This window comes from Myotis lucifugus, unplaced genomic scaffold, assembly GCF_000147115.1.
Source record: "Myotis lucifugus unplaced genomic scaffold, Myoluc2.0 scaffold_614, whole genome shotgun sequence".
In the NCBI taxonomy this organism is placed as follows: domain Eukaryota; kingdom Metazoa; phylum Chordata; class Mammalia; order Chiroptera; family Vespertilionidae; genus Myotis; species Myotis lucifugus.
In genome coordinates, this window is record NW_005871662.1 from 326414 (window position 1) to 337477 (window position 11064).

The 11064-nt window shown below is 60.7% G+C and overlaps 1 protein-coding gene across 1 annotated transcript in view; it reads left to right on the top strand.

Annotated features, from left to right (window-relative positions):
• Positions 1 to 11064, top strand: part of RAD54L2 (RAD54 like 2) — a 62944-nt gene that overhangs the window by 36025 nt on the left and 15855 nt on the right. Inside the window, 1 exon segment of the mRNA XM_006104840.3 lies at positions 3249 to 3540. Coding sequence (XP_006104902.2) covers positions 3249 to 3540 — 292 coding nt within the window.

Here is an 11064-nt window from a genome sequence, read left to right on the forward strand (position 1 = left end):
GTTGCCGTGGAGACGCGGAGGGGCAGGCCGCCGCCCTCCAGCCCCGGCGCACGCGGCCCACGACACGGCCACGTCCCGCCGCGAGAAGAAGGCGGAGCGAGCGTGTGAGGCGGGCGCGCGCAAGCTCCGCGACCGAACCCGGAGCCGCCCTGCGCGTCGGCGTCCGCGGCGGGTGGCCGCTGAGGTGAGGCCGGGCCGGGGGAGCGCGTTCCCGCCGGGCCGCCTCCCGCGCGCCGGGGGCCTGGGACCTCCGTCTGCCCGGGCGCGGCCCCCTCCGTGACCCCCGCGGCCCAGGCCGCTCTTTGCACCTCGACTCCCTGACCCCTGGCCCCGGCCGGGTCCGAGGGCCCGAACGCGACCTTGGGCCAGCCCTGCGCCCCCGGCCGCCCCGGTCTCGGCTCCGGTGCGGGCCGGTCCCGAGGCAGCGGAGCGGAGGGGTGGGTGGGGGACGGAGGCAGGAGCCGCACTTTAACTCCGCCCCGTCCCCCGAGCCCGCCGCCTGGGCTGCCAACTTCAGCGCCCCTGAAGTTGCGGGGGTGCCTGGGGTCCCCTGCGGTCGAGGCCGAGGAGAAAGGGGCGGGGCAGAGGGGGCGCCAGGAGCCGGAGGCCCTCGCAGCCCGGCCCGCCGCGCCCACGACGGGGCCCTTCACGGGCCAGCGCGCCGCACGTGAGCGGCTCCAGGAAGCCGGCGCGGCACCGCCGCCTGGCACCCCGGCACCGGGGAGGCGACCCCCCCAGAGGCTCGGGCGGGGCCCAGCCTGCCCAGGTTTCCGCGGCAGGAGCTGTTCCGGGGCCGGGCGCGGGGCCCTGGGGCCGTGGACTTGGTGAGGCCGAGCCTGGCTTCCGATTTCCCGAAGGGGACGTGGTGGCGAGGCCGCAGCCCTGTGACGAGGGGCGCGGTTCTGCTGGGGGCGCCCGTGGGCTTGGCTTTGCGGCTCAGCGCCTCTCCCCTCTCTGCCCCCAGCACGGAGCGCCGGGTCCCAGCCGCGCTGAATGCCATGAGTCGCTGAAAGGGAGCCTGGCTTTCCCGGTGAGCCCCCCGTCCCCCACCGCCCCCCTGCTCGGTCTCTTGCTCCCCCGCCTGCCCTTCCCGGGCTGATGGCAGCTCTGGGCCCTCGGGCTCGTGTCCCCCCTTTTCTGAGCCTTCAGGGCGCGAGAGGAAGAGAAAGGTGCAAACTACGTTCCTGGAGGGGACAGGGAGTGTGCAGCCCAGAGGGGAGGTCGGACAGGGGGCTGGTCACTCCCAAGGCAGCTGGGCAAGGGGACACAGCGCCCAGCCCAGAGCCGGGGCCTCCGAGATGCCCAGTGTGGGTGAAACGCGTGGGCCTTTCGGAAAGCCTGCCACCAGGGAGGACAGGGAAAGTGGGAAAGGAGGCATGAGGCTGCGGGCGCCCGCCCTCCGCCTGCATTGTGGTCCCGGTCTGTTTGGCACCTGTGTGGCCTCGGGCAAGTGTCTTCCTCTCTAACCACTGACGTCCTAAGCCGGCCCTGCCTTGTTCCGAGGATTAAGGAAGCAGCCTCGTTTTGACACGTAGACAATGCCTGGCATCTAGTTAAGTACTTCGTGGGCGATCCATCATCATCATCATCACCAGCACCATCAAAGAAAACGGAGGAGCAAAACTGACCCGGGGCCAGTTGAGCAGGACAGGGAATTGCGTCCAAAGGATGGCGCGGCTGTGGGGGCAGGACCCCGTGGGTGCGAACCCCAGTGGGAGACACCTCGGCGTCACGACACCAGGGGCTTCGACGTTCTGTGTGCATGTTGACTCCAAAGACAGTATTTCAGCCGAAGGTTTTGGCACAGAACCACAGGGAACCAGTTATTCCATAGAGCTAGGTTTCCCATTGGGTTCAAGTGTTGACGTTCAGCGTGCCCAAAACTTTTAAATTTTAAATATTTGGGGTCACATGCTTCCCTTCCTCTTTAAACAGTCTTCTCTGTGCTGTGATTCCCCTCCCACCCCCACCCAGGCCACTCAGTTCAAACATTCGGGTTAGACCTCTGCCCCCCCACCCCCCCAGGGGTGGCGGGCTGGGCCGTCTGCCTTGAAGGACTCACACACCAGCTTCTGTGGTGCCCCTGGGCCTGTTCCTGGATAGTTTGCTTCTCCTGTGTGTTTCCCCCCCTGAAATGAATGTCTTTATTGTTTGTATTATAGGAATAGGAGGAATGGGGGAGGCCAGTGGGGAGGAGGGAGAATTGTCAGATAAATGACAGACACACAAAAAGGAAAAAAGAGGCGGCCACACACACCCTCCCAAGATGCCTTTCTAGGAACTACCTGGTACGGGAGATCAGAACCATAAAAATTAAATTCTAAACACTTGGAGATGTTGGGGTGGGAAGGGACAGGGACCCCAGGTGTGGTCCGCCCCCTCCCCCCCCCCCCCCCCCAGGCCAGCACTCCTCCTCCATGGGATGAACCGCTCAGGCCAGGGATGAGTAACTGTTGCTTCTCCCTGTTGTGTGTCTCCACTTCCAGCAGCCTTTTCCTCCTCCTCCTCCTGGCGGTTTCTAATCTATGGGCTGAAAAAGTGGGCTGAAGCTTGTAAGCACTGGTGGCTCAAGCCTGGGAAGCGTAGCCTGGATTTTGGTTGTTTTGATCTGGTGTCCTCTGGTTCTGGATGGGTGAGCTTGCTGGATAGCAAGATTCCTCAGGCCAGATGTGCTTAGCAGAGGAGAATTTCCTAGGAGAGTCTCTTTCTGTGGCAAATCCCCCCCCCCCCCTCCTGTTTGTTCCTCGTGGTTTCCTTGTTTGTTAATAAGTGTTTGGCCCCTGGCACTTGCTTGTCCTCTCTGGCTGCGGTCCATGAGGCTTGGGGAGGCTGGGCAGGTAGTGTGGCCTAGCTGGGGGGAGGAAGAGGCCATGTGGGGGAAGGGCAGGCTGGCTGAGGTCTGGTCCATCTCAGACGGGGCTGGTCAGGGCTGGGAGTATGTCCCTGGCTGACTCACTCTTGGGCCCTCTATGACTCAGTCTCCCCAGTATGACCAAGGCTGCCAGCTGACAGGCACAGCAGCCCCCAGAGCCTCAGTGATTGTGGTTAAGAAATAAGGAGGCTTGTGGCTTCAGTCATCCTTTGTAGCTCCCTTCTAGGTCACTCCATGTGTAAACACCTCTGGCCACTCCTCCTCCTGGGTCAGAGCACCCAAGGCAGGGCTGGGGTTGGGCCAGAACCGGCTGGCGGGCAGGTGGGCACTCTGGTCAGAGCAGGCTACCAGCCTCTCTCTCCTGTCTCCTTTGCAGCTGCCTTGGGGTGCGGCGTCGGGAGCACAGAGCCATGTCGGACCTGCTACTGCTGGGCCTCATCGGGGGCCTGGCGCTGCTGCTGCTGCTGACTCTGCTGGCCTTCGCCAGGTACTCAGGGCTGCTGGCTGGGGTGGCGGTGAGTGCCGGCTCACCCCCCTTCCGCAATGTCACCGTGGCCTACAAGTTCCACGTGGGGCCCTACAGCGAGACAGGCCGGCTTTTCACGGAGAGCTGCAGTGTCTGCCCCAGGCTCCGCTCCATCGCCGTCTACTATGACAACCCGCACATGGTAAGGAGCCTTCTGGGCCCCGACTGGACTTCTGCCCCGTGGACGGGCATGGGGCAGGGCTTGTTGGGGGAGGGGCATTTTAGTGTCTAAGGAAGTGGTGGGAAAATCTTTGAGTTGGCCTTGCAAACCCCTCCTCTCTGAGCTCAAAGCTCCCTCCAGATTTAACCTGGACTTCTGTTCCCTCCTAGGAGTGTGTGCTGGTTTCCTCTTGCCCAGGTCCCGTTCCCCTGGCTCATGGCTACCTATGGGCCTCGGAGTGCAGGGGACATCCCACTAGGAGGCCCTAGCCAGGCTTTCGTCCGCTGCCTCCTCCTCTTGTTGTCCCTCCTTCTTTCACCCCCATGTGCGGCCAGTGCTCTAAGGCCAGGCCTTTCAGATCCTGCCCTCGGTTTGGGGTCATTTTGTGGTATTTCTGTGCCTTCCCTTTTTCAGCTCTCCTGCTGTGGCGGCAGGTTCTCAAGGCCTGAGGGGGTAGGCTCTGGGCCTGGGACTTGGAATCCCACCCCCCACCCTGCGTCATTCTGGCGACCCCTGACCTGTTTATAAGGCATCGCTTTGGATGTCAAGCTGCCTGGTTTGGAGAGGGCCTTGGGGGCAAGTGGAGCCAAGTGAGCTGCCCAGAATGTCTAAGATGCTGGGGTCAGAGACTAAGCCGGCATCACTGGCACCCTGTGGGCGTCCAGCTGTACGTACAGCCTGCGGTGAGTCAGGGCTCACCAATGTGGCCTCCTGCAATGCAGGGGCGGTGCCACAGCTGCATGGGCTGGCACCCCTGCGAAGGGCTCTTCAGCCTCCAGCTCTGAGCCTCGGCAAACCAGGCATTTGGAATCCCCGGCTCTGGTTTCCTTGCCTGGAGAGCTCACGTGGGCAAGGCCCACAGCCTACCCATTGTCTCCTGACCAGGCCTCACTGGGGCATTCAGTCAAAACAAGGGTGTGCTGGCTCTCTCTGTGCCTGCTTCTGCTCTACACCCGCACCCTGGAGATGAGCAGATGTGGCCCCGCCCTCAGGAAGCTTCATGCGGTTGGCGAGACAGGTTCACACAAATGAATCTCCAACAAGGCACGGTGCTCGGTGCCCACAGAGCTTAGAGCTGTGGGTTTGGAGGAGGGTGCCTCACGTCTGCCAGGGAGGCTCAGAGAGGTGCTAGATTTCAGCTGGGCCTTCTGCCCGAGTGGGATTTTGCTCTGCCAGGAAGGGCCTCGTGGCTAAGGGAACCGCAGCAGCCAGGGCCTGCAGACACAGGTGACCGGGGAGTGTGGCAGGACCCAGCCAGGGAGTGGAGAAAGGGGCAGAAGGGTTGATGGGCCAGGCAGTGGGAGGAAGGAAAGGTGCAGCACAGTTTGCCATCTGCGATTTAGGAAGCTACTGGGTGGCAGGTGGAGGAAGGAAGGAGATGAGGCAGAGAGGCCATGGAGGATATTGGGCTGGGCTCTGGTGAGGGGTGACATAACCTGGTTGAGGGGTGAGTAGACATTAAGGTTTTGAGGTCACACACCTGGGTGATGGCAGTAAGTGGGAGTCGAAAGCACTGGGACCCAAGTGAGATGGGGCAGGCCCGTGGAAAGCTCCTGGGCAGGGTGCCCGGCCTCCACCGCTGCAGCGGTCTCTTGTGTAAGTCCCTGCCCCTTCCACACCTGGCCCAGTCGGCCTCTGTAAGGCCTCGGTGGGAGGGAGGCGCATCCTGTGGCTTCCCACCTGTTCCCGAAGCAGCACTTTGCCTCGGGTTGGAGGGGCTCATTCCAGGAGGGGGCGTGGCTGAGGCAGCAGGTTACCTGGGGTCTGTGCTGGAGGCTGGTCCAGGGAAAAGAGATAGAACCCTGGCACGTGGCACTCTCCATATAGCCTCCTGACCCAGCCACTGCTTCCACCACAGCCCACCATACAGCTGTCCTGGAAGCGTGGTAGACCCTGTGGGCCACCAGGGTTAGTGGGTGCAGCCTGACTTGGGTGCCAGTTTGGGGACCATGGCCTGGGAATATCGCCTGGGTAGATAGCCTCGAGGCCAGCATTTCAGGATTCTGGTTCCGTCTCTTCACTGTCCTGCTGTGTGATCTTGGGCTTTTCATCACCTCTCTGAGTCTCCATTTCCTCATCTGCAGAGGAGTGTTAAAATACCTGCCTTCATAGTTAGGCTGGCAAGGGATAAATTAAGTGGCATAGGTGAGGCATTCACCCCAGCCCCTGGCCCTCAACAGATATTTCACAGCAATAATAAAAAAGGGTGGAAAAGACACTCATGCTAATGAGGTGTGCTGAGCGGTTAGGCTGAGTCCTGGTGATCCAGGCCAGAGGATGAACGTATAGGTCAGAGTGGCCCCTCTGGTCCTGTCCCCCCCAGGCCTGGGTCACTCTAGGGTACCTGCATCCCCATTCAGAGTTGGGTCACATCCTGACACCTGGATGTGTCAGGGATGCTTAGTCCTCACCTACTCGGGGAGCTGGCAGAGATCCCAGAAGCTTCAGGGAACCCCAGACCTCTGAGAGTTCATGGCTGTCTGTGGGACCTGAGGCCACAGGGTCCACGCTGCTGATGCCGTAGAGGAGACTGCAGAGGAGGTGGCAGGAGTTGAGGCACTTCTCTCACTCAGGTCACTCATACTTTTTTGCTTCTAACCAACAAATATTGTGCCACTCTGCTGGGCACGGGGGCACTATGGGGACTAAGGAGCCCTGCCCTCAGACCCTCTCAGTGGAGGGGGTCAGGGGAGCCTGGACGAGAGGCCCCATCCGGTCCTAAGGGAGCCTAGGAATCCAAGCTTTCTGCTCCCAGGCTGCCCGCCCCCCGCCCCCAGCAGTGGCCAGCGTGGGGCCCTGCATATTGTGGTTCAGGGAAGGAAGGGATGGGCTGTCGGCTGAGCTGTTTGAGTGTCCCATCCCCTCTTTCTCCCTCCCCAGCTCAGCCCAGCGGGAGCCAGACCAGCTTCTCTGTGAACGTGGGGAGGAAGGGAGACTGTTTCAGGCTCTGACAGTCAGTCGGGCAGTGAGTGACCCGCTGAGAGGTGGCCACCTGCCTGAGCCCTGACAGCTGCCCACCCCCTAAGCCACTGACAGCTCCCTAGCCACGCCCCTTCCAGGCCTCAGCTGGTCACGGGGAGGCTGGTCTGGCTATAGGTCCAGGAAGTAACAGGAAAGGGCACCGTCAAGGCGAGATCATGGCGATTGCTGCAGACACATTCATATCAGAGGCTGCTGGAGCATGTGTATCCTAGAGATCGGCAGGTAGGTAGGTTAATGTATGCATATCAGTCAGCCTGTATCCTGGAGTTTCAGGTGGGAAGAGCTGCAAGGTCTGAGCCAGTGGTTCTTATGGGCAGGAGGAAGGATATTCTGTTCTCCATCCCTGAGGGTCTTGGTGGAGGTCGGGGGAGGAAAGAGGGAGCACATGGCAGGAAGTGGGCAGACCCTGGCAGTCTCCTAGATGGCCCTCTCCTTTCTGGGGAGCCTTGGTGTAGGGGAGGGGAATGGAGCTGGGAGGCCCTCGAGAACCTCACTTGATCCTGCCCATCTCTGACCCGTGGACAGGCCCTAGTAGCTGGGCTGCTGTCACTGTGGCCATGGGTCTGTCCTGTCTGCCAGCCTGGCCCTCCAGTCCACCTCCTGCCCCACCCTTTGCTGCTGTCACCTTCACTGCTATGTTTGGGGTTTAAGCAACCTGCCCGCTGCCCTTGGGGGAGCCTGGCTGAGGCAGGTGGGGCGGCTGGTTCAGTACCTGACCAAGGCCTGGGAGGGGTGCTTGCCCTTGCCCCGGGCATGGAGTGGGTGGGGGAACTGGTTGCGCTTGGGTTCTGCCTTCAGTAGCTAGACTGCCACTGAAGGTCCTTCTCCCGGGCCACTGAGAGTCAGCCTGGTCTCCGGGTCTGCAGGGGCTGAGGCTGGCAGAGCTTCTGAGTGGGGGGTGGGGGGTGGAGGGAGGAGGGGGCACCGAGGTCACATGGAGCCTGGAAAGGTGTGAGGGAGTGGGATTTCCCAGGTTTGACCCCTCACCAAGGGTAGTGGGAATGTGGGTTGGGCTGGCGTTTCCTGAGGCTCAGGCCATGCCCTACCAGGTACCCTGCGAGGATTTTCTTCAGATGGAGTCAGGCCTTTGCTCCGCTGCGGGTTAACGATGTGGGCAGCCCTGGGAGGGCAGCAGAGCTGCCTTTGGAAGGGGGAGAGGCAAGGTACAGCAGGCGCGGACTTGGGGCTTGTCCTCTTGGGTCTGAATCAAGGCTTCCCCGCTGCCAGCTGTGCTGGGTGAGCCTCTGGGTCTCTGAGAATCCCTGCCTCAGGGTGGCTGTTTCTAGGGGCTAAATAAGAAGGACAAGGCCTGTCCGCAGCCCTCATAGGTGCCTAGCACTCCTGGAACCCGCCCCTGCCTCTGAGGGCCGGTGCCTCTGGACTTTGTACTTCCCTCTGGCCTTGCCCTCTGCAGGCCGCCTGGGCATGTGAGGAGGCGCAGCGCAGGGCGAAGCCATCCCTAGCCTGGGCCTGTTCCTCAGGCTCCCCAGTGGCTGTGGCTTGTTGGCACAGGCCTGGAGCTGGTCTGCCTGAGTTCGAATCCTGACTCTATCGCTGCCTGGCTGTGTGACCTCTGCTGAATAGCTTTGCTCTCCGGGTCTCAGAAACAGCGTTGGTAACAGTGTCTACTGCACAGTGCTGTTTATTTTATTTTATTTTTATATATTTTTATTGATTTCAGAGACAAAGGGAGAGGGAGAGATGGAAACATCAATGATGAGAATCATGGATAGGCTGCCTCCTGCACGCCCCCTACTGGGGATCGAGCCCACAACCCGGGCATGTGCCCTTGACTAGAATTGAACCTGGGACCCTTCAGTCTGCAGGCCGATGCTCTATCCACTGAGCAACACTGGCTAGGGCAACACAGTGCTGTTTATTTTTTTTTAAATGTATTTCTTTATTGATTTCAGAGAGGAAGAGAGAAGGAGAGAGAGATAGAAACATCAATGATGAGAGAGAATCATTGATCGGCTGCCTCCTGCATACCTCCTACTGGGGATCGAGCCCGCAACCCAGGCATGTGCCCTTGGCCAGAATTGAACCTGGGACCCTTCAGTCCGCAGGCTGACGCTCTGTCCACTAAGCCAAGCTGGCCAGGGCAACACAGTGCTGTTTAGATAAGGAGCTGATGCGTGGAAGACAGCAACTGGGCGGGTGGTGAGCACCTTGTCAGGTACACCTGGTGTTAGGATTATGCTTGGGGGTGAACAATGCCCTGGAAGACTTCTAGGTGGGAGTTCCCAGAAAGCACCTGGATCCCACTCTGGAGATGGGCATCCTGCTGACTCCACTCCCCTCGGCCTGAAGTATAGGTCCTCTCCTCTGGCCCGAGGGTTGGCGTTGCCCAGGTCCTTCCTGACTAGTGCCCAGGGAGGTGGGACCTGCGGGGCTTGGTGTGTTGGCCTGTAGGACTCAGGAGGGTAAGTGAGTCCACAGCTCAGCCTCCAGCCATGGGCAGGTGCGGCTGCTCTGTTCCGCTGGGGGCACCCGGGCAAGTGAAGGGCCCTGCTCCTGCTCTTCCTACCTGGGGCAGCTCTGGGCCGGGCCGGCTAGCCAGGGAGGAGTCAGGCAGCCCTCTGGGCCTGCGAATGGCAGGCAGTGAGGTTATGCAGGTGTGGGCCTGGGCCTGGGTTTGGTCTGAGCCAGAGGACATCATTTTCCTTCCTGGTTCTTGGGAGATAATCGATCTTGTCCAGTTTCCAGCACAGTGAGGTCTCTAGGGAGCCTCTTTTCATTCTCGCCTCTCAGGGTCCTGTGAGGCCTCTCCAGAAGGGGCAGTGGGGCCAGCTGGGACCTGGAAGCTTTAGGTTTCAGGCAGGACCCCCTTGCCTCATCTCACATACTAGGACTCGGGGGGCCTCACAGCCCAGAGGAGAGCCTCTGCTAGTCTTGCTTTCAGGGCAGATTCCGAATGGGCCTACCTTCACCCAAAGTGCTGGGTCCCACTGCCCTGTATCCCTCTCCCTAGTGTGCTCCTTGCTGGTGCTAGTTGTGGCCCAGCTCTTCTTCTGGGCACAGGTACCCAGAGAAATGACTGGGACAGGGAGGAAGGGTGCAGGCAGGTGGGATTGGCAAGCCCAGGCTCCCTCAGGTGGGTGGGGTTTCTCTCCATCAGGACATTCCCACCTTCTCAGCCCTTTACCACCTCAGTGGCCATACCCCTGGAGGCGGGCCTGGCTTGCCTGGGAGCCCAGGGAGCCCCCCTGCTCTGAGACCAGCCCTGCCACTTCCCAGCTTGTCTTAGGGCCTGTCTCACCTCCTTGCTGGTGCCGGTTCAGCTTCCTCCCAGACCCAGCTCAGTCTGGGGCTCCTTAGCAGGAGGTGAGCTTGCTGAATAGCATCTGAGTCACTGGCCAGGGCAGGGGAGGGGCAGCAAGTGTCCTCGCTGGTGGAATTGAGGGGATGCTCAGGCAGGAAGGGAGCACCTGTGCCCCAGACACCTCCAGGATTTCAGGAGCCTCGTCTCCTTACCGGCTGCTTTACTGACCTGTGAGAGGAGTTCCTCCTTTTTCTTTTCTTTTTTGAAGAAATATTTTTATTGATTTCAGAGAGGAAGAGAGAGGGAGAGATAGAGACATCAATGATGAGAGAGAATCATTGATCAGCTGCCTCCTGCACACCCCCTACTGGGGATCGAGCCCGCAACCCGGGCATGTGCCCTTGACCAGAATTGAACCTGGGACCCTTCAGTCCGCAGGCCGACGCTCCATCCACTGAGCCACACCAGCTGGGGCCCTCACAGGCATCTGGGATCAGAGGAGGGACTGCTGGGCGGGAGCAATGGAAGGCTTTGAGGAGGAGAGTTGAGCTAAAGGGTGAGCAGCAGTTTCTCAGGAGAAGGGACTCTGGAGTAGGACGAGGAAGGACATTCCAGGCAGAGGAAGTCGCTTACGCGGAGGCAGGAAGCACGGGAGGGCACGGCTTGTTTAGGGAGTTGCAGATGCTAGGGCTGTGTGGGCCTGTGCGGGGGAGGGTGCGAGAGGAGGCTGGCAGGCGAGCTGGGCCGGAGCCTGGGTTTGTCCCTCCTGCTACTCAGACATGCAGTGGGCTCCTGCCCAACTGGGTTCTGGGCCCTGAGGGCACCTCGGGATGCAGAAATGGTGCCAGTGAGTGTGCGGGCAATTCTGGGCATGTTGTGTGGGCCACTGAGATGGCCTTGCACGCCGGGCTCGGGTTTCATCCTGGAGGGGAATGGGGAACCGTGAGCGTCTAGCTGAGCGGATTGTCACAGATGTTCTGGTGCCTTTGGGGACCGAGGAGGATGCTGAGCTGCTGAAGTGATCCCAGGAAAGACCTAGGTCCCAAACCCAGGCGGTCCAGGGGTTGCGAGAGATGAAGTGACCTCCTGTCCACATGTCCATGTAACTTACATTGGATCTTTCTTTTGTCCCGCTAGGCTGCTAGGGTCAGGGACGGGAAGGTGGCTTTGCAGCAGGCACTGACCCTGCCGAACCTCCAGTCTTTCCGGCCTGCCTCGTCTTAGGGTGTGAAGTGGGGCCGTGGCACCATCTAGAGACAAGA